General features: G+C 41.5%; 1 protein-coding gene across 1 annotated transcript in view; it reads left to right on the top strand.

Annotated features, from left to right (window-relative positions):
- Nucleotides 1-4647, top strand: part of LOC138808678 (glutamate receptor 1-like) — a gene marked incomplete at its 5' end in the record, with an annotated part of 72177 nt that extends 67530 nt beyond the window's left edge. Inside the window, 2 exons of the mRNA XM_069994921.1 lie at nucleotides 1652-1765; nucleotides 2158-4647. Coding sequence (XP_069851022.1) covers nucleotides 1652-1765; nucleotides 2158-2169 — 126 coding nt within the window. The remainder of the gene's footprint in view (nucleotides 1-1651; nucleotides 1766-2157) is intronic.
- Nucleotides 4648-24304: the final 19657 nt, after the last annotated feature.

Raw genomic sequence — 24304 nt, forward strand, 5'->3', positions numbered from 1 at the left:
CCCAATAAACCACCAGAAAACCGGAAGTGGTGCTGTAGCTCAAGTGGTAGAGCGCTAGCCTTGAGCTGAAGAGCTGAGGGACAGCGCTCAGGCCCAGAGTTCAAGCCCCATGACTGACAAAAAAAGAAAGAAAGAAAAGGAACCTTACACATAGCCATCTCTTTTCCCTTATATTGATTCCTTTCAAACAAAAACTAAGCCCCACCTCAAAAATTCTGTTTCCATCTTTATATCTTTATTTTCTTTCTTTCCACCTCAATTCTAGGACTTGAACTCAGATTTCCTCACTCTTTCTTAGCTTTTTTCACTCAAGGATGGTGCTCTACCACTTGAGCTGCACTTCTACTTCTGGCTTTTTGCTGGGTAATTGACGATAGTCTCTCAGCTTTGTGTGCTGGGGCTAGATTTGGAATTTGATACTCAGATCACAGTGCCCTGAGTCCCAGCTAAGATTATAGACATTTGTCAACTGTGATGGTTTTTTTTCATGGGAAGTCAGAGGTCAGGAAGATAGATCTGGAATTTCATGTCATAAAATTTCTTTCTATAAAAGAACTCTGAAGAGAATCTGTCCTTGTGTCTAATAATATTTGATTCTTGACCTAGCTTACAGTCTTAAATACTCCACTGAATTTCTCCTATTTGGGGGATTGATTCTCAGAATACTTTTCAGCCCCCTAGAAACTACAAGGCTAGTAACACCCAGTTGATGTCTCTGTAGAAGTGTGGGTCATGTATGGTGGTGGGAAGCCTCAGCATGCCCACCATAATCTGAGAAAGGCATCCTTATTTTCTGTAGCACATTTTCCAATTACATTTTCCATATTGTCTTACACAGATGAGTCTTGTACTTTCTGAACGTGTAGTGCTACAGGGAGTATGGAATTTTTTTCTAAAGAAAAATAGAAAGTTTTTCGTTGAACCTAGCAATAATATATCCTCGGTTTCTTTTAGCAATTCAAAGCATTTCAATGCAATAATGTCACTCATGCTAAGAAATGAGGGAGTGGAGAGGAAGGGAGGTAAAAGGAAGGAAGAGAGGGAGGAAGAGATGGAAGGAGGGAGGAAGTAAGGAAGAAAGGGAGGGAGGGAGGAAGGGAGAGAGGGAAGGAGGGAGGGAAGGAGGGAGAGAAGAGGTCTACAGATACCTAGTAATGTTTTGTAGACTGATTTAAAAGGCTTAAATAAGCACAAAGTCCCACGATGTGTTGATTGGTTGATATCCAAACCAGAATTAGAATACAGATTTTTCTTTTAGTTTTTCTCTACTTGTCCATTTAATCTCTATTTATCAAAATCAATCATTCCAAGGAATAATCCACCTTTAGGAATCACAGAATAGAAGCATTAAGAAAGATCTGTACACTCCCCCAAGACTAGCTTATTTAGTAAACATGAAACCTAGTTACTAAAGGAAGAATATTCCTAGATGCTTATTCCTAGAGAAGGAATTAAGCATTGCCCTGATTTAGCCACACACAAGCTTTGTGAGTGGAAGTGGATTTTGGCATACTAGAGAAGAACAGGAGGGGAAAACCCAAACACCTGGATAGAAAGGAGAATTTGGGGTTTTAGTTGAAGTCCAGTCTATTTCCCCTTGACCATCATTACCAAGGACCTGGGGTAGAACACCCCTGTCCTTCTGAAAAAGGGTTTCTGTTTGATCCCACAGCAATCCATCAACGAAGCCATACGGACATCGACTCTCCCCCGCAACAGTGGGGCAGGAACCAGCGGCAGTGGCAGCGGAGAGAATGGCCGGGTGGTCAGTCACGACTTTCCCAAGTCCATGCAGTCCATCCCCTGCATGAGTCATACATCAGGGATGCCTCTGGGGGCCACGGGGTTGTAACTGGAGCAGAACAGGAAAAAAAAAACATAAAATAAAAACCCTTTGGGAGCAGGCTCAGGCTCCCTTGATCCCATCCGAAATCCTTCAGTGCCAAAAAAAAAAAAAAAAAAAAAAGACAAAAAAAAAACCCCAACAAGATGAAAATGCTACCCACCACCAACCACAAGCAAGAAGAGCCAACAGATTTTTTCCTAACTAATTTTAAAAAAAAATTTACCTTCCTTTTACCTTTTCTTCTTTTCTTTCTTTCTTTTTTTGTGTGTGTGTATGTGTGTTCTTTCACCCTTTTACGTTGGCTAAATAAGGATGATAAATAACACTGGGCTTCAATGAGAGAGATAGACACTCACACCGAGCAAATCCTGCACCTCTGGAAAGGAAGTCGTTGGAACAGACATGAACGTGCTGGACTGGTTTTTGGTTTTCGGTTGTTTTTTTTTTTAATTCGGCTGTTAATGCATCTTTGTGTGCGTGATCATTTTCTTACTCATCTATCCAGTTTGAGGGTTCTGTGAGCCCCCCCCCTCTTCCTTCCTTCCTTTCTCATTTCCCAACCTTTCTTCTTCAGTTTTCAGATTGGAGAGAATCAAGATTCATTCCACCTTACAAAGCAAGGCAAAGGGGGAGGGGGAGCAAAATACAAACTAATTTCCCAGGGGAAGGGAAAGAGACAAGGTTCCACGTCACCTTCTGCTCCTTAGCCCCAAGCCGTGGAAGGAGAGAGAGAGAGAGAGAGTTGTTACTAGAAAAGACGACTGCCCATCCCCCCAGATGGAACATTCTGGAAGCACTGATTTAGCCAAGACCATATGTGAAAAGGTGTTGGAAAGGACGAGGGCAGATCTTCATCCAGAGGAGGACTCATTATTGCTGCTTAAAAACTTTTTTCTTAAAAAAAAATATCCACTAAGATGTGAGAATTTCTGATGCGCCAAAAATGACCATGGCAAATTTCTTCAGAGTTGGCCTCACCCTTGAGAAGCTATTCTTTGGTGATGGCTTCATGTGCAGGCTTCAAAGACAGGTTGTGTGCTGGCTGAAAGCTAATTGGCCTTCCTGAACGAACACAAGCCTGGGAATTGCTGACAGCCAGAGGGATACCATTTGCTTTGACATCTGAGCAGGAACCCTGTTGGTGGAGTTTGGCCTTTGGAACCTCTTATGTGGGAAAGACAGGGTATGCAAGTGAAGTAGAGAAGAAAAGGGGACAGAAGAATTTGGAAAGTGGAAACCTCAGAGTTGTCCCATGAGGCAGCCTTCCACAGTGAATCCTGTCCCAGTGAGAGGCCAAATAGACTGATACAATATTCATGTAGAATGTTGCTTAGCATGTGAGAATGTGCTCTTAAGAAGCAAGCCCAAGACTGAGTTATGTGAAGAAGGACAGGGATATGAGTTATCCTAATGACATTGGGGACACAAAATATGCCTGATCAAAATTATTAACCCAAGGAGTCTGACCTTCTCCTTTGGCTAAGAGAGAACAAGGATATTATATTACTATGAGCAGAATCAATACACCCATGCCAAAAGGATCAAGGTAGGGTCAAATATGGTTGGAGAAGCAACAAGGCTCACCTGGGCTGACTCCAAACTTTGGTTGGATGTGGGAGATTCCAGCACATCATTTTATTGGAGAGCCCAGCTTTCATTCCTGGTGCAATTGGCTTCCTGCTCTCCAACAGCCACACTTTCTAAGGTGCATGATTCAGCCAGTGCCATGTACCATTCGCTTTTATTGACAACCGTATTTTGGTGTGTTTCCTCCCCTTTTATGTCTATCCAACCTTCTATTAGCAACCGACAAACCTGTTTTGGGAGCCTGCTAAGGGGTTATGGTGAAGTTACAATGGGCTTTATCCATGGATTCTGTTGGTGAACACTCACCATTTTTATGTTTCCCCTCATTTTCTTTCATCAGTCACAACAGAGAGCCCATTCCCAAGCCAACTCTTCGGCTCTCTGAACTCAAGGGTTGGTCCGTTTTTCTCAAGTCTTCATACCAAGTCTGGTATCGAGAGCAGCATTTTCAAGATGGTGGACTGTACTTTTCAATATTGCCGACGAATGTCCAACTCCAACATCTTGCCTGAATGCCAGACTTTTTCTTAGCTCTTAGCCTTCCACTTTGAAGAGGACGTGACCCGACACTAGGAAAGCCTATACTTCAGAAGAGTTGAACATAACCCTTTATCATCAACCTGCTTCTAAAGACTTTTTGCCTTTGGCCTGGTAAAATGTTCTCAAATCACTGGGCCTACCAGTAAACATGATCTGCTACAGAGAGATCGTCTATGCTTGAAATGAGGGGTTTGAGCAACATGAGGAGAGGAGTCCAAGACTCCAAAGAAGATGCTATTTTCACCAATGGATGTAGGAAGGGGAAATAGAAGCAAGAAGAAAAAAAAGTTAACTTGTATTATGTATTTTTACTACATTTTTTCTTAAAAATAGAGCAATGGGAATACTCTGCAAGAAACTGACATTTTTCTCAACAAGAATCCATACTTAACAGTTCTGGCTTTCATTAAATTTTGCTGTTTGGTACCTGGGCTTTTATTATTATTATTATTATTATTATTATTATTATTATTATTATTATTATTTAACCTCTATTTTTGTTTTTAACTCAGCAGATGTGTGAAAGGATTCTTGCTTGATCAAACAGTCATTATTTGAGGGGAGGGTTCCTATTTAACTTTCAGAGAGCCAGGTTTCTTTCTTTTTTTTTTTTCCTTTGGGTATTTGCATAAAATGAAAATATCACCGAGAATTAAATCACTGTGGATCCATGACCTGCTTTTCATCTTTGTCCATTCCATTTTTTTTTTGTTGTTCCATTTCAGAAGCCAGGGCTCTAAAGGTTCTTGTCTTATGGTTGAACCAGAGTAATAAGTTTTTAATGATGATCGCTGGGCCCGCCTCATAAACATCGCTGAAGTCATTTTGGCTGGACCTGAATGTTGTGAGTTAATTCATTAGGTATTAAAACACACACATGCATGCACGCGCGCGCACACACACACACACACACACACACACACACACACACACACACACACACACACACACATACACAAAGGTAGAATGGTATCTGCACTCAGCATCTATGGCATCAACCTCTTAGAAAACTGGGTTTGACTTACAGCCATGGTATTTCCAATTTGGGTGGATGATGGGGAATGTCTCTCAGACATGTCCCATTATTGGGGCCAAAGTATATTTGTGGTGTGCACAAGGTCACAGCAAAACCCAACTCCATACTGAGTTTCCATCTCCTGATCCCATGATCCTTGTCCTTGCCCTACAGCTTTTCTCTCCCACAGTAAGATGAGCTTTCTGGGCTGAGTACAGTGACCTACATCTATAATCCTAACAACTCAGGAGGCAGAGATTAGGAAGTTCACAGCTGGAGGCAAACCCAAGCAAAAAAGTTACTGAGACACTCATCTCAACCAATAAAACCACCAGTGCTCCTTTCCTGGACTCTTTGAACCACCCTCCCCATATTCTTCAGGTTACCTGGTCTGTCACACTGTAAAAGGCACTATGACAGAATTGTCCAGGCCCTGCAGAGAGAGGTACAAATATCTTTCACTGAAATAATAGAAAAACTCAAAATCAAACTAAATTGGGTACTGATGGCTCATGCTTATAATCCTAGCTACTCAGGAGGCTGAATTCTGAGGATCACGGTTCAAAGCCAACCTAGGCATAAAAGCCCATGAGTCTTATTTCCAATTAAGCAACACACACACACACACACACACACACACACACACACACACACACACACACACACACACACACACGAAATGGAGCTGTGGCTGATGAGCACTAGTCTTGACGAAAAATGTTCAGGGACAGCACCCAAGCCCTGAGTTCAAGCCCCTTTGCTCATCAAAGAAATTGGGACATCATGGCTTAGGGATTGTTGATGGAGTAAAGAGTTTCCCTACAAAATGCAAGGTTCTGGGTACAGTCGCCCATACAACAACAACAACAAACATACACACACAAATAAGAATGTCTTGTCTCAAAATAGGCAATAATTCTCAACCTAAATGTGTTTTAGAATGCTCAAAGGCAATTTTTAAGTCACTAGGATTCAACCTAGATGCCTTTGCAGAGTTAGCTGGCCAAGATGAAACACAGGCCCTTATAGTTGTTTTGGTGGTGGTAGTGGTAGTCTGGGGTTGTTTTATCCTGAATTCCTGAGCTATTATAATGCACAGCTAGGGGAAAAAATCACACTTGGGCTATCCTGAGTTTCTCCAAGTATAAAATGCCTTTGAGGCTAGGCGCACTCGTGGCTCAAGCCTGTAATCCTAGCTATTCAGGAGAGTCTGAGGTCACAGTTCAAAGTCAAGCCAGGCAAAAAAGTATTCCCAATTAACCAGCAAAAAGCCAGAACTGGAGATATGGATCAAGTGGTAGAGAACCAGCATTGAGTGGAAAAAGCAAGAGAGAGTTTGAGGTCCTGAGTTCAAGCCCAGTACTAATGCACACAAAGAAGAAAGAAAGAAAGAAAGAAAAAGAAAGAAAGAAAGAAAGAAAGAAAGAAAGAAAGAAAGAAAGAAAGAAAGAAAGAAAGAAAGAAAGAAAGAAAGAAAGAAAGAAAGAAAGAAAGAAAGAAAGAAAGAAAGAAAGAAAGAAAGAAAGAAAGAAAGAAAGAAGGGAGGGAGGGAGAAAGGGAGAAAGAGGGAGAAAGGGAGAAAGAGGAAGGAAGGAAGGAAGGAAGGAAGGAAGGAAGGAAGGAGGAGAAAAGGAAGGAAGAAAGAAAGAGTGAAAGGAAGGAAGTCTTTGAAAATTACAAAGCATTGTACTAAGGATATTTGTCTGCAGCCAGACTAACAGCAGAACCCTGTTTTCCTGGCGGTGAACCACTTTATTTGCCTGCGATCCCTTTCCTTTTGCCCTTTGTACATCCTAAATTATGGCTGTATTTGTGGACAGTCTCATAACTGGGAACTGAATTTCTTGTGAAGAGCCAGGCACAAGGGAGAAGAAACTTGGCCAATACCCGACCTCTGAACAGCATACTCGTACATCCTCAATAAGTTTGAACCTGAGTTGAGCGGAGAAGGGGAGAGCAGGGGAGAGGGAGAAAGTCCAGGATATCCAATCTCCATGGCCCTACGGATAAACCATAGCTCAGAGATAGAGCTCTTCACTTAGTATGTAGGAGACTGAATCCGGTCCCCACAACTAAAACAAAAACACAAAATCTACAACAGCAAAACACACCATGGCATTGCAGGATATACTATTATTATAGCCACCTGACACAGGAAGAGCAAAACACAGATACCCCAACTTGAGCTCCCAAGGCTCTTTTACACATGCACATAATAACCTGACATTCTATGGGCAAGAAAAGAGTGTCACGAGACTTTCAAGGTAAGATTATCATCAGCGCAATAGCTCTTGGGTGGGGAGGAGGGGGATGCAGGAAGGGAAGAGAGAGAGAGAGAAACAGCTTTGTCAGATGAGTCAGCCTTCAACCAAGGCAGTTATTTTCCAAACTGGAAAACTACTTGGCTATTTCCATTCTAGACACAAAAATCCCACCATCTGCCTTTGTGACATAGCTCAGGAAAAGACTCCAACCATCCATCTCATCTTCTACGGGCATTCTCAGGCCACCTGGTGACCACTCTAAGTCTTCTTCCTCTATTCTGCTTGTCCTTTTTATTGTGTGCTTGAGGATGGGAGGCAGCATTTACTGACACTTAACTACAAGATTTATTCTGATGTTAAAGTCTCAGACGCATCACCCTTGATCCTCTAAACAAACCTTGCATGATGGGGCCTTATTGCCTTCATGAGAAAAAAAAATGGAGGCTTCAAACACCAACGTCAAGTTGGGCCCCAGTATCTCAGGCCTGTAATCCTAGCTACTCAGGAGGTTGAGATCTGAGGACTGTGGTTCAAAGCCAGCTTGTGCAGGAAAGTCTTTGAGACTCTTATCTCCAATGAACCACCCAAATAAAGCCAGAAGGAGAGGTGTAGCTCAAGTGGTAAAGCACCAGCCTTGAGTGAAAAAAACAAAAGAAAGCAATAGGCCCTGAGTTCAAGCCCTAATACCAACACACACACACACACACACACACACACACACACACACACACACACACACACACATCAAGGTCATGAGTCCAACTAAGAGCTTAGCCTACATTCTAATACAATTTTGTCTTCAGGTTTATCTACCCTGCTAAACAAAGCACCAGATCATGATTTATAAGATATAAAATACCTGCACCACTAGCACTTTGCTTGCTGGGTGACCTTGAGCTATTTATTCATTTTACCACTCTTAAGTTTTAGTGTCCTCATTTGTAAAATGAGAGGAAGAGCTCTCTTGTTTACAGTCTCCCATTGTAAGTAGCTCTCACTCATTTTGTCTCTGAGAGGTATCTGGACCATTTTGAGTTTTCATGATCAAAGGAAGAGGCTGCTGCACTGGCACAGGTGACTAGAGACCAGGGGTGGATGCTGACCATAGCACAATGCACAGGAGAGTTTCCCCCAGAGAAGACTGACCTCTACCTAAAATGCCAATAGTACTGTGGTTGAGAAACCTCAATGGAGGTTATATGATTGGATACTATATCATTACAGCATCCACATAGTACCCTGAGGTGTGGATGATGACAAGACACGGCTAAATAGAAAAGGGCCAGGAGCTAAAGGGCTGGTGGCTCACATCTGTAATCGTAGCTACTCAGGAGGCTGGTATCTGAGGATCACAGTTCAAGCCAGCTCGAGCAGAAGAGTCTGTGAGACTCTTATCTCCTATTAATCACCAAAAAGCTGGAAGCAGAACCATGGCTCAAAGTGGTCTTGAACACAAAAGGTCAGGGACAGAGCTTGGGAGCTGAGTTCAAGCTCAGGACAAGGAAAGAAAGAAAGAAAGGGAAGGAAGGAAGGAAAGAAGGAAGGAAGGAAGGAAGGAAGGAAGGAAGGAAGGAAGGAAGGAAGGAAGGAAGGAAGGAAGGAAGGAAGAAAGGAAGGAAGGAAGGAAGGAAGGAAGAAAGGAAGAGAGGGAGGGAGGGAGGGAAGGAGGGAGGGAAGGAGGAAGGAAGGAAGGAAGGAAGGAAGGAAGGAAGGAAGGAAGGAAGGAAGGGAGGGAGGGAGGGAGGGAGGAAGGATGGAAGGGAGGAAGGATGGAAGGGAGGAAGGGAGGAGGTGCTGGGAATTTAGCTTAGTGCTTGCCTAGCATGCATGAAGCCCTGGGTTTGATTCCTCAGTACCACATAAACAGAAAAAGCTGGAGGAAGGAAGGAAGGAAGGAAGGAAGGAAAGAAGGAAGGAAGGAAGGAAGGAAGGAAGGAAGGAAGGAAGGAAGGAAGGAAGGAAGGAAGGAAAGAAGGGAGGGAGGGAGGGAGGGAGGGAAGGAGGGAGGGAGGGAGGAGAGAAAAGGAAAAGAAAAAAAGAAACAGGATTCTAAGTTGAGTGAACAGAGAGAAGATGACAGTTACATGCAATGAAGTCAGAAAGAAGTTGAGTTTAGAGAATTGCAGTTAGAGGAGATGGTCCAATGGCATTAACCATACCTAACAGGGAAGACAAGGCTGAGTCAATCAAGAGATAAAACAGAGCTAATGACCTGACTCAGGAGATAGCAAGGGGCTAGGCCTGCAGATAGTTTGTGTTCTGCTGCTCTGTTTCCTTGATCTCTCTTTGACAAATGGCAGTGCAAGCCAGGAACCAATTCAAGGAGAGCCACACATGAGCCTTCTCCTCTCTCCTCCCCCCACTAAGAGATCAGATAAGCAGCATCTTTACCCCAAAATGAGATGCCTTCATCCTTCAGTCATACCTATATACGTAGCACGCATCCAGGTCCACAGGTAGAGATCGTGGAGAGTAAGAAACAATGAGCGAGAGCCTTCTTCTAAGAGTGTTGACAGTTGAGGGGCAAAAAATGACACAGAAACCTGTTAAATACACAACAAGTTGAAAGGTGGTCTGTGTCAAATAAGAGGGGGGAAAGTGCCTTGGTCATCTTCCACATGCTTGTCAACACTTTGTGTGCAATCTCTAGAAGTAAGGCTCGAGCCGCATCTCTCCTCTTTGCTCACTATTTTTCAGCCATACCAGCTTCTCTTTCTTCACTATGCCATTAGGACCATTTCAACACCCTTCTAACCTTTTGTTCCCTTAGCTTGAAACCTTCTCACTCAGATCTCTACAAGTCTGTCTCCTCATCACCCATACCTTAACCTTGTATCATCTACCAAGAACAGCACCTATCTGACACAAGTCTTCCCACCACCATCTAATAATGTAGTGTATATTCCATTTAGGCACCCCCCCATCTAGACTATGAATTCACAAGGCCAGTGACCTCATCCTTCACCCCATAGCCCAATACTTGTCATACAATAAATCCTTAATCAGTATTTATTGAATGACTTAATAAATGATGGACTAGGTAGCACTGAAGCACTACAGGGGTCTGAAGGAGGCATAGATCATCTTGGCCTGAGGGGGGGAAAAATGGAAGGTAGGGAACTGAGTTTGTATTCTGCTTTGAGCATTGTGTATGTATTATATAATCAGAATCGGAAGAGATGGCTTTCAGAAAAGGGGAAACTGATTAAATCAGGATGTGAAGGCAGGATTGAGAAGGCTTCTTTAGGAAAAGGGCAACTTGGCCACAGAGCTGGCACCAGGATGGCCAAGGAGAGCTGTGAATTATGAGGCTAGGCTGGGTTTGGAAAGCTGGTGGTGAATTTATCATGAAGCAGAGAGTGGTTGGAAGTTTGGGGATTGAAAAAAGAGACTCATTTATTAATCAGACCTTCAGTCTAGAAAAAAAAGAAAAGAAAAGCTGGCCAGGTACCTGGGTAGTTTCACCTACTCTCATCCTATATACTCAGGAAGCTGAGATCTGAGAATTGCAGTTCAAAGCCAGCCCAGACTCAAAGGTCCAAAAGACTCTTCCTCCCAATTACCACCAAAACATAAGCCAGAAATGAAGATTTGCAAGTGGTAAAGCACCAGCTTTAAACAGAAGAAAAAAAAATGAGAGGACAAGGCCCAAAACCTGAACAAAAACAAATAATCAAACAAGAAATACTAACATACTTCAGGCATCTGTCCTGGGGAGAGCTCTAGCCCAAGATAGGATCGAGGCACTCATTCCATCCTCATGTCAATCACTCTGGGAGGCGTGGCTCTGAGCATGGCACTCATTCCATCCATCCTCAAGTCAATCACTCTAGGAGGTCTGGCCACCGATCTAATCTCACACAGGAGCAAACTGAGGGGGCAGAAGTAGACTAAAGCAAACTAGATGTTATATAAATCTCACAATATAGGAATTTCCAACATAGATGAGAAGAAGCCATTTGATGATACAATAGTTTCTATTAAAAACAAAAAACAAAACCCTGGACAAGCCTTTGCAATGTATTGGCCATCCTTGTTATAATAAAACATTCTCCTCAAAGCCTGAAGGTTTATAATAAGTTTTGGGGAGTGGGTCACTAAGAAATGTTGAAAATAATATCTCATAGGTACCACAGGACAGATGCTCTTAAAATGTACAGAATATATGGAAGGTTTCTGCATAAATATGTTTGGATTACTGCCACAGTCAGTAAGCACACGATCACAAAAAAAAAAAAAAGCCACAGAAACTATCCAGGCTTTGATCACTGTAGAATGACTTAATGAATAATGAAATAGGTAAGGTTGGTTGAACATATGCATGCTTCCAATGAGCATATATTTGTTATCTGCTTTCATGCTTCACAATATACTGGGAAAGGGAGGTAGAAGTATTTCCTGACAGAATAATTTTAATAAATAAATGAGATTCTGAAAAGCTCTATGAAGCAGAATGGACTTTAGAAATTATCCAAACATTTTCCCCAATTATATTATTTTTAAAAAGAAGCTAATGTGAGACGCTTTCCCATGATTCCCTAAATTCTTAGTAGTTATCTTGGTTTGAAGCCAAGCATACTTAAAGGAAAACAAAAAGAAGTGGTTTCACGTTCAAACAGTCCTAAAATTCAGTATCTGGAGGTTTGGAGTTTTTGGTTGTTTTTGGTTTTTCCCCCCTAAAGAGTTAGCTAAAAGGTAAATAGGTAAACTGAGCCATGATCTGGAAAAGTCATTCGATACAAAGGCAGCTCAAAATGAATGTTTAAATGTACCTTCAAATCTAGATTGAGTTGGTACATACCTACATAGATTGTATGATTGTGATAAAAATATTTCTTCAACCTAAAACATACCCCCACTGTTCACTATGCCTCCCAAAATTTCATGTCCACCATAAAGTCTTTTATTCCACAAAGTTTGATAAATTTCTTGTTGTTAATGGGCAAAGCCATACAGGGTTGACAAGACAGCTTCAAGGTACTTCCATAATAGCAGGTGGGGACAGGGTTAGTAGAGTAGGGAAGCATGCAGAGAATTCATGATGAAAAGTAAAGGGATGTTGAAAGCAAATATGATCATCATTCTAGGCCAATGTACAAGGAAGCTCTTGTTTAAATGGATGTATCTAAAAAGGAGCCAAAAGCCTGGTACCAATGGCTCATGCTTATAATCCTAGATGCTCAAAAGAGCCTAAGATCTGAGGATTGAGGTTCAAAGCCAGCCTGGGCAAACAAATCTGAGAGTCTCTGGACTCCAACTGACCAGCAAAAAAAAAAAAAAATCAAAAGAAAGGAGGAAGAAAGAAAGGAAGGAAGGAAGGAAGAAAGAAAGAAAGAAAGAAAGAAAGAAAGAAAGAAAGAAAGAAAGAAAGAAAGAAAGAAAGAAAGAAAGAAAGAAAGAAAGAAAGAAAAGAAAGAAAGAAAGAAAGAAAAAGAAAAGAAGTGGAGGTGTTTCACCTTGAGCGAAAAAGCTTAAGCAAAAGTATGAGATCCTGAGTTCAAGCCACAGGTATTCACACAGACACACAGACACACACACACACATACAAGTAGTAATAATGTAATAATAATAAATAACTAAAAAGTAAAACCACAGAAATTATTTAGAAGAGAAGCCCAACATGGAGTTTAAAAGGGAAAATTAATGTCTCCAAACAATTCCAAGAGGGGGAAAAAAGTAATTCAGCAAATCTTAACTACATGGATATTTTAGACAAAGTAATTCATTCTATTTTTTTCTCTCTTTTGCCTTGACACATAATCACAAAAGTATTTCTCTCTTTCTTTCAGAAAATATGTTATAAACCAATGGGCTTTATGTTCACAGTATAAACTCATTTGTGGAGGAATTTTTTTTTCTTCCAAAAAGCCATTAACTGGTAGAGTGCTTGCCTAGTATGCTTGAAGCCCTGGGTTCAATTTCTCAGTACCACATAAACAGAAAAAGCCACAAGTGGCGCTGTGACTCCAATGATAGAATGCTAGCCTTGAGCAAACAGAAGCTCAAGGACTGTGGCCAGGCCCTGAGTCCAGTCCCAGGACTGGCAAAAAAAAAAAAAAAAAAGCCACTAACTTAATTTGATTGAGTAATTGGTTTGATGAACTGCTTAGAAACAATTCAATTATGATAGAGAAATGACTTTGTAAGGCTTTGGAAAAAATATTAGAAAATTAAAACAATGTCAGACTGCCAGTTAGATGTTGGTAGGTTTTGATAATCAGACCTGCCTTCTTTTAGGTGCTTTTCAGATCATTCTGTAATCACATTACCTTGGTTGAGATCATGTGATCCTACCAACCTCCTGTCCACTGCTCAGCCCAGAACAATAATATTCTCTTCTTTCTCTGGCCATGCCATAGCATAGAACCTAAGATGGGTCAGTAAAATACTTTCTGTGGGTGTTTCGCTTTATTTGTTTGCTTGTTTGTTTTGTGTCAGTCCTAGAGTTTTGAATTCAGGGCCTGGGTGCTATCCCTGAGCTTTTTTGCTCAAGGCTTAGCGCCCTAACACTTGAGCCACAGCTTCACTTCCAGCTTTTTTTTTTTTTTTTTTTTTTTTTTTTTTGGTGGGGATGGTTATTTGGAGATAACAGTCTTATGGATCTTCTTGCCCTGACTGGCTTTGAACTGTGATCTTCAAATCTCAGCCTCATGAATAGCTAGGATGATAGGTGTGTGAGCCACCAGTACCTGGCTTCTGAAGGAGCTGTTTTAAATCTGGAGTTTTGAATAAGAAAGGGTCCTTACTTTCAAATCTGTTCAAGACTGTCTTCTGAATCACCTAGACAAAGCTTCTTTCTAGCATGAGAGAACAGAGAAATCACCAAAGCTAAGATACATTTAAGTCTCTGGACCCAGTTGTTCCAAAGATAGCCCTTATCCACACCTCCCAGGGACGTGGGCTAGCTCATCAACCACCCCTTGCCTAAGCTACTTTGAATCATATTTCTGACTGGAACCATAAAGGAACTCTAATTTATCAATCAGAAACTAGCCATAAGCCATAAATTAAGGGAAAAACATGTCAAGTAGTAGTTTGTGCCTATAATCCTAACTACCTGAGAAGCAGAGATCAGGAAGATTGTGATTCAAAGCTAGACCAGACCCTTCCTCCAATCTCAACAAATAAGTTGAGTGTAATGGTATATGTCTGTATTCCCAGCTGTGCAAGAGGCATTCATTGAAGAATTGAAGCCGCAGGCTGACCTGGACAAAACACAAGACCTTACCCAAAAAGTAACGGTAGCAAAAACAAATAAAGGTTGATGGCATGGCTCAAGTGATAGAGTGCTTTATCATCAAGCCCTGAGTTAAAAGCACAGTACTGCAAAATTTAATTAATTAACTAATTAATTAAAAAGAAATCAGTATTTGAACTCTTTGGCCTAGCAACTAGTTTCAAAGTAGTTGACCTAGTTGAAGCTTTTCCTGTTCAAATCCATTTACTAGAGTGAGGTATCAAAGTCAGCATGAGGATTTCTGTCAGCCTCCATCGTCTCCTGTGCTGTTGGAGGGGAAAAAAATTGCTTTCCTACCAGTCTGGTCCCCTTTGTGCACTGTGAGTGCTGACTCATAAATAATTGAAAGCTCTTGAAAAAACGATTTGGTGTGAAGGAGGTTAATAAGTAAAGTTCTCATAGGAGCTGCTCTCTGTCCATAAAATTTTATTTTCTACATCCTTTGGAAAAAAGAATACTAGTGGAGGATCTCACTACATTCTCTCTCTCTTTCTCTCTCTCTTCTTCCCTTTCAAACATTTCAGGAGGAGAAGAGGATTTTTTAAATCTTTTTATTGTTATTATAAAGGTGATGGATAGAGGGGTTACAGTTACATAAGTCAGGTTACATAATTCCTCTCTTCTTAGAAGAGAGGAATTTTTCTTGTTTATGTTTATTTCTGTGCTGTATCAGACTGGACACCTGAAGTTGTTATCTGTGTTGACTTTGGTGGAAAGAAACAAACTAAATACATAAATTTCATGAAGATTTGAAGGTGGTAACAGAGGCCCACAGAGTACATAAAAAGAAAAGCTGATAGAGATAAATTATACTAATGAATAGGCAGCAAGGTCATGCTGTAATTCGTTGCTTTCAGTAATCCTTGGAGTCTGGCACCAGCAGTTCACATCTATAATCCTAGCTACTCAGGAGGATGCAATCTGAAGATCACAGTGCAAAGACAGTTTGGGCAGGAAGAAAATCTGTGAGACTTTTACCTCCAATTAATCAATAAAAAGCCAGATGTTGAGCTATGGCTCAAGTGGTAGAGTGCCAGCCTTAAGGGACAGGACTCTGGCTCTAAGTCCAAGATCCAGTACTAACACACACACACACACACACACACACACACACACACACACACACACACACACACACACACACACACACACACACAGTGGAGACACATTAAATGAGCCAGGTGCCAGTGGCTCACATCTGTAATCCCAGCTACTCAGAAGGCTGAGATCAGAATATTGTAGTTCAAAGCCAGCACAGGCAGGAAAGTCCATGAGATTCTTACCTCCACTTAATCACAGAAAAAGCCAGAAACGGTGCTATGGCTGAAGTGGTACAGTGCTAACCTTGAGCAGAAGAATTTAGGGACACCACCAAGATGCCGAATTCAAGCCCCAGGACCAACACACACACACACACACACACACACACACACACACACACACACACACACACACACACTCGTAAATTACAAGCCACTTGCCTTTAATCCTAACTACAAGTGACTAGGATCTAAGGATTATGGTTCGAAGCCAGCTCAGGCAAGAAAGTCTCTAAGACTCTGATCTCCAATTAAGCACCAAAAAACTAGAAATAAAGCTGTGACTCAGGTGGCAGAGCATTAGCCTTGAACATAAAGCTCATGGACAGCTCCTAAGTCCTTAAATGCAAGCCCCAAGACCAGTACACACCACGCGCGTGTGTGCACGCGCACACACACACACACTCACACACACACACACACACACACAAATTACAGTAGTCCCCTATACTTGCTAATGAGCTGCCAGTCAACACAGACAATGCTTTATAAGATAGAGTAAACAGAAAGAATACAGAGTTTGGGGGAGGGGGGACGCTCAAAGATCATTTAATTCCTCATTTTGTAAATGGAAAAACAGGTACCCAGAGAGGCTGTGGGATTTTACCCCAAGACCATATCTACTTCTTCATAACATGACATCTCTTCGTGTTTCATTTCTCCAAATAAACAAGCAATTATCCATTGAAGAAATGAAAACCATGCAGAACATGGAGCTCTTCCTTTTCCTGCTACCTTCTCCCATGGGAGCGGGTTCTACCCGGCAGCAAACCCTTTCAGATGCTTTTGCCTGAGCTTATGAATACACAGCTGGACATGCCTTCACATAATACCTGATGATCTTGAAAATTAGACTGGGAAATTTAAAAAGTTCTTTAGAAGGCACTTTAAAAAATATTGGCCAGGTACTTCCATTTCAAAGGAAAAGAATGACCATCTCTACTTCCCAGGGATGGACAGAGGGTTGGTGGATGGTGGAGGGGGAGGTGGGCTTGGCTATTTGAAAGAAAATGATAAGACAGCTAAATAAACTCCTTTCCTGGGGTCAAAATTAGACAAAGGAGCCAGGCACCTGCGACTCATGCCTGTAATCCTAACTACCCAGGAGGCTGAGATTTGAGGGACACTATTCAAAGGTAGCCAGGGCAAGAAAGTCTGTAAGACTCCTATCTCTAATAAATGACTCAGAAAAAGCCAGAAGTGGTGCTGTGGCTCAAGTGGTAGAGCACTAACCTTGGGCACAAAGAGGCTCAGGGACAGTGCCCAGGCCCTAAGTTCAAGCCCCAACACTGGAAAATATAAAAAGCCAGATGTGGAGCTGTGGCTCAAGTGGCAGAGTTCGAAACTGAAGCAAAAACCTCAAGGAGAGTGCCCAGGCACTGAGTTCAAGCCCCAGGAAAATTTCAAAAGCAAAGTACTAGAGAAGATTCATATCCACCAGGGAGGAAGAGTCTGGCATGGTGGCTCAGGCCTATAAATCAGGCGGCTCAGATCTGTTACTTGGAAGCTAACATCTGGAAGGTCACAGGTCAAAACCAGACCAGGCAGAAAAGTCCACAAGACTCCATCTCCAAAATAACTAGCAAAAAGCCCTACCAGAGGCGTGACTCATATGATAGATCACCAGCCAAAGAAGCAAGCTGAACAAGCCTGAGGACTTGAGTTCAAACTCTGGTATCAGAGTTGGGGGTCGGGAGGAGGAGGAGTTCGGCAATGAATAATTGGAAGACTGGAATAAAACTCATCAGTTTGCAAAGTGAGTATAGTCACAAGATCAGCGATATGGTACTTAATGCATGTGGTCCACCCAAGCAGATGGGGTATTTTATTTTTTTACACCAAGCAATATATATATTTTCACTACATTTATTTTGCACTACTGCAGTACAATCTGATAGTCTCTGTTTTTTTTTTATTCAATGTTATAGTTATGAGTCAGGTGATGAGTATATTTCTTTTTGGACAATGGCACACTTTCCCTTTCTTCTAGATTTTTCCTCCTGACCCTCCCTTACAAGTGGTATAGTTCATTTTCAACAGAGTCTAGTGAGCACCACTGCTGCATTTGTTCACCCTTTGTTCTGCCATTAAATGATGTTTATCAAAACGAACATCAAGAAATGGAAACAAGAATTTTTTGTTATTTTGCTTTTTGTTTTTGTTTGTTTTTTTCTCCTTTGTTTCTGTTTTTGTTTTCTGTACATTTTGTCTTATATGTAAGTTTATCTGTTTGGGAGAGACAAGGGAGCACACAGAGGAGGAATTTGAAAAGCAAACAAAAAGTTGGGCACTAGGAACTCACACTTGTAATCCTAGCTACTCAGGAGGCTGAGAGCTGAGGATTGGAGTTCAAAGCCAGTCCAGGCAGGAAAACCTGTGAGACTCTTATTTCCAATGGACCAGCAAAAAAAAGGCCAGAAGTGGAGCTGCGGTTCAAGTGGTAGAGCACTAGCCTTGAGCACCTAAAAGCCAAAGACAGGGCACATAGTAAACCAGTGGAAAACAACTCTACTATGTTTTATTAATTTTGTGGGCCGGAAATTAATCCTAGTCATGAGTCATAATGACCCAGGGTCTTTAAAATTCAATCATAGAAGTGACTAGTCTACTAGGCTCAAAGGCTGCCAGAAATAAGACAAACTTGTGTCCTCATTCACCATAGCCATAAGAGTGTGGAATCTTTCTCATGCTCCATGGCCAGCCTCAAAGAGTCCAAGTTTCTGAGTGGATGGAAAATAAGGCTGGCCCCACCCCCAAGGACCAAATGAGAGAAGGTATAGGTGATGGGTTGAGGCTGAGGCAAAGCAGGTTCCACCAAACACAGGGTGGGAAACTGGACAATGGATGGATGGACGGGAAAGGAATAGGTATGGAAAGACTGGTCCAACCTTTGTGGGCTAACCTAACAAATGACCTTCTATGTCACTCTCATGCCCTAAGTTCTTCTCATCTATATAATTTAGAGATACTTAATTTCATGACTCCTAAGACACTTGGCTGGCATTTTTAGCCACAGGAATGGTGGGTGACTTTGGCCCAGGATTTTTGTCCATCATAGGGCACAAATATCGATGGCCCATAATACTTTTAGGAATCATAAAGTGATTTATTTAGGGGGTAAGGGGAGGTTTTGGGCAATACTAAGTTTTAAATGCAGGGTTTTAAGCTTGCTAAGCATATAGACAGTTGTTCAAGATAGAATCATTGTGAGTGATGTGTGCCCACTTCCCAATGCCAGTAACCAGGGCTCTGAGCTGCTATGGAATGTGTCTGAAATCTTAAACATCCAAACACAGATTGGAATGTTTCTCTGACTACCTATTCCATTGAAGAGGAGATTAAAGAGAGCCCAACAAGAGATTGAATTATTTTGAGAAAAACCTCCTTTGTCCTTATCTGTAAATTACAGGTAATAGAATTATAGGGCCCTTTGCCTCTGAAATTCTTCTATTTAAAACCAAAAAGACAGCAAGAGGGAGTTATATGAAAAAAAAATTTTAAGTGGTTACATTTTATAATAGTGTCACTTCCATTTTAGAAAATGGAAAAGTCTTTTTATATAACCGCTTTCTTTTTGTATTTTTAATAAATGATAAGAACCACAAGCTGCTTATCAAAATCCATTTTCTTGCTTTCCTGGCCACACCTACTCATGGCCTAGATGTGGCTTTGTGACTGAATTTAGCCAATGAAAAAAGAGAGGGGTGTCAGCTCTATTAAAAAATAATAATAATAAAAGTTCCAGGTGCTGGTGGCTCACTCTTGTAATCCTAGCTACTCAGGAGGCTGAGATCTGAGGATCATAGTTCCAAGCCAGCCCAGGCAGAAAACGCCCCATAAGACTCTTATCTCCAATTAACCACTCAAAACACAGAAGTGGCGCTGTGGCTCAAGTGGTAGAGTGCTATCCTTGAACACAGAGGCTCAGGGACAGAGCCCAGGTCCTGAGTTCAAGCCCTATGCCCAACAACAAAGAGAAAAAGGAAGGAAGAAAGGAAGGAAGGAAGGAAGCAAGCAAGCAAGCAAGCAAGCAAGCAAGCAGGCAGGCTATACATACATATATATATATATATATATAAAATATATATATGTGTCTATATCGATATAGACATATATGTGTGTGTGTGTGTGTGTGTATATATATATATATGGTATTTTTTCATCCTTTGTGGGGCTTGAACTCAGGGCTCAGGGCCTGAGCACTGTCCCTGAGCAATTTTGTTCAAGGTTAGCGCTCTACCATTTTGAGCCACAGTGGTTTTCTGGTGGTTAAATGGAGATAAGAGTCTCGTGGACTTTCCTGCCCTGGCTAGCTTCAAACCATGGTCCCCAGATCTCAACCTCCTAAGGAGCTAGGATTACAGGTGTGAGCCACCAGCACTGGCCTTTTTGTTTAAAGGCTGGGTCCCTATACTGCCTAGCATAGTCTTGAACTCATAAATTCAAGTGATCCCTATTTCTATCTGGGACAAAGGGACATTCTACTATACTCAGCCATGCTGTTTTATGTTTTTGTTTTGTTTTGCCAGTCCTGGGACTTGAACTCAGGCTTTGGCACTGTCCCTGAGCTTCATTTGTTCAAGGCTAGCACTCTACCACTTGAGCCACAGCACCACTTCTGGCTTTTTCTGTTTATGTGGTACTGAGGAATCGAACCCAGAGTGTCATACATGCTAGGCAAGCACTCGGCCACTAGGCCATATTCCAAGGCCCTTAGCCATGCTGTTTTTGTAGAGGGGTTGTTGTTTTAATACAGCTGATGATTGGATAATTGCCTGGAGAAACCACTTCACCACACACTTGTTTTGATAGTTACATAATCTTGAAATCAGCTTCTGTTTTGTGGAGGCTTTATTTATGTTTGGTTCTTATTCAGATCAGATAATATTCTAAAATGTTGCAACAATGGGTAGATCACAGAGCCAGAAATTTTATAACTATTCATCAGACTTGAGATTATTCTAGAGCAAGTAGACCTCACAAGACATTTCTTTTTTCTTTCTTTCTTTCTTTCTTTTTCTTTTTTGTCGGTCTTGGGGCATGAACTCTGGGCTTGTGTATGTCCCTGCGCTCTTCAGCTGGACGAGTGCCCTATTGCTTGAGCCACAGCGCTACTTCCGGGTTTTTAGTGGTTTATTGGAGGTAAGAGTCTCATGGACTTTCCTGCCTGGGCTGGCTTTGAACCATGATCCTCAGATCTCTGCTTCTGAGTAGCTAGGATTGCAGGGATGAGCCACCGGCTCTGGCGTCTGGACTCACAAGACATTTCTAGAACATTCTATCCAACTACAAAGAACAGATCAGAGGTTAGGCAATAAATCGTCTTCATAAGTGTTTTTAAAATTGAAGCCATGTGTATCTTTTCAGAACATAATGGAATAAAGCTAGAGATCCAACAAGAACAATAGAAAATACACAAATGTGTGGATAACTGAAGAAACTGGAAGCTCTTTTATTCAGGTGCTAGTGGATCATATCTATAATCCTAGCTACTCAGGAGGTTGATTTGAGGCTGGTTGTTCAAAGCCAGCTTGTGCTGTAAAAGCCCTGAGAAATCTAAAAGAAATGGGAAATTCCTGAACACATAAAATCTGGAAGAAAAAATATGAATCAAGAATAGAAAATTGAAATGCACTAATAATCAGTACTAGATAAAGCAGTTATTAAAAGTCTTCCACCTGAAAAATGGTACAGTGATGAATTTATGGCTGCATTATACAAAACACTTTAAAAATAACTAATTTTAATTATTGTCTACACCACAAAAATGGAAAAGAAAATAACTGCCACTGTTCTGATGAAACCATCAATATTTGTATACAGCAGGATTCATTCAATTTATTTTTTAAAAAAAGGAAAACTAAAAACCAATACTCTGATAAACATAGATGCAAATTTTCACTACAAAATACTTGCACACTAAATCCAAGAGTACAACACAAAAAATGCAGCATCAGCCTGGTGCTGGTGGCTTATACTGTAATCCTAATTGCTCAAGAGGGTGAAAGATGAAGATCGTGGTTCAAAGCCAGCCCTGGCAGGAAAGTCTGTGAGACTCTTAACTCCAATAAACTACTAAAAATCCAGAAGTGGAGCTGTTTTACAAGTGGTAGAGCATTAGCTTTGAGCAAAAAAATGCTCAGCGACAGCACCCAGGTCCTGAGTTCAAGTTCCAGGAGCAGCACACACACACACACACACACACACACACACACACACACACACACACACACACACACACACACACACACACACACACACACACGAAAACCCAAAACAATTAAAAAAAAAACAGCATTGTCCAAAGATGCACATGGATGGCTTATCTTTCATAAGTCAATAAATGTACTATATTCACAGAATGAAGATAAACACCGTACGATTGATGGGTGCTAGAGGATCATGCTTGTCATCCTAACTACTCAGGAGACTGAGCGGTGAAGATCCTAGTTCAAAGCCAGCCCATGCAGAAAAGTCCATGAGACTCCAATTAACCACTAAAGGCCAGAATTGGAACTGTGGCTCCAGTGCCTAGGGCCTGAGTTCAAGCCCCAGGACTGACACAAAAGAAAATAATAATAATAATAATAATAATAATAATAATAATAATAATACACTAAATGGGGGAAAACTTGAAAGTATTACTTTGAAAAAGACAAAGATGTCTGCTTTCTCCAGTCTTCATACAGTATTGAAAGCTTTAGCAAAAGCAATTAGGACAGGAGAAAAAAATAAGGACATCCAAATTGTTTGTTGTTGTTTTTGTTGTTGTTGTTGTTGCCAGTCCTGGAGCTTGAATTCAAGGCCTGAGCCCTGTCCCTGAGCTTCTTTTGGCCAAGGCTAGCACTCTACCACTTGAGCCACAGTGTTACTTCCAGCTTTTTCTGTATGATACTAAAAAATCAAACTCAGGACTTTATGCATGGTAGGCAAGCACTTGTACCACTAAGCTACATTCCCAGCCCTAAGGACATCCAAATTGAATCCATGTTTTAGAAGTTTCTAGTTGACATTGAAAATAGAGTACAGTTAAGAAAACAAACAAGGGCATATGGAGACCATGTTTAAGTAAGAACATCTATCATTGAAAGGGATTCCAAGTGTCACTTAATTTAACCCCTTCTTTTGACAGATAAAGTGAGCATCAGAGGTAGGGAGGGGTTATGAGTTGAAATCTAAGTATTTTGAGTCCTCATTTAGTGTTCTCTCTCTGTGTCTCTCTCTGTCTCTGTCTCTCTGTCTCTGTCTGTCTCTGTTTCTGCTTCTCTTTGTCTGTCTGTCTGTCTGTCTGTCTGTCTGTCTGTCTGTCTGTCTGTCTCTCTCTCTCTCTCTCTCTCTCTCTCTCTGGTCTTTCTTATATTTATATTAGCCCACCAACCATTTGGATACAAAAACAAAAACAAAACAACAAAAAATTACAATGCATCCTACTTTCAGGGACCAGAAGGCCTTAAAAGTTAAGCCCAACTAGAAAAAAAACTGTTGCAATATTGACTCAAATTAGGATGAGTAAGCATTACAAGCCATCTTTGCCCCCTACCAAGCCAACATTTTTGAACCCAGAGCTTTGTGATTCATTCCTCGCTGAACTTGAATCTTCCAGGGCGCCTGGGGGTAGTATAGCTTCTGGCCCTGCAACAGCTCATCCCCGCTTGATGCTAATTGCATGTGACTGCTTGAATTAAGAAGACATCATTAAAAGTGCATTAAGTTTAATTATACCAGCAGCACCAGGCAAGGGAGGGAAAGGTGCAAGCTTAATGCAGAATGCATAATTAGATAAGATCCAATCTATTAGATTCTTATTTGTTGGGAAAATGGGTTTCATCTGTAAGTGTCACCATAAGGAGTAGCTAAGAGGCCACTCTCAAGTGAAGGTCTTTCTACCACCCATGAGGACTTTGGCGATAGGTAACTGCCTTGACATTTTGACCTAGCACTGATATCAATTTCTACAAATGAGCCATGAAGAGCAGACTCCCAGATTCCAGTGGGGTACCCAGCCACCATCTGTTCCTTGGTTAGTATGACAAGAGTCCTTGGATAAACCGGGCACTGGTGGCTCACACCTCCTAGCTACTCAGGAGGCTGAGATATGAAGATCACAGCTCGAAGCCATTCCACACAGGAAAGTTTGTAAGAATCTTACCTCCAATGAACCACCAGAAAATCAGAAATAGAGCTGTGGTTCAAAGTGGTAGAGTGCTAGCCTTGAGCAAAGGAGCTCAGGTACAATACTCAGGCCCTGAGTCCAAAACCCACTATGGTCAAAAAAAAAAAAAAAAATTAAAAAAGATAAAAGTTGGGCTGAAAAGGTGGCTCAATAGTAGAGTGCTTGCTTTGCATGCATGAGGCCCTGGGTTCGATTCCTCAGTACCACATAAGCAAAAAGAAAAGAGCCGGACGTGGCTCTGTGGCTCAAGTGGTAGAGCACTAGCCTTGAGCTGAAGAGCTCAGGGACAGCACCCAGGCCCAGAGTTCAGGCCCTATGACTGG

This window comes from Dipodomys merriami, unplaced genomic scaffold (genome assembly GCF_024711535.1).
Source record: "Dipodomys merriami isolate MVZ:Mamm:240054 unplaced genomic scaffold, mDipMer1.0.p SCAF_467, whole genome shotgun sequence".
NCBI lineage: Eukaryota > Metazoa > Chordata > Mammalia > Rodentia > Heteromyidae > Dipodomys > Dipodomys merriami.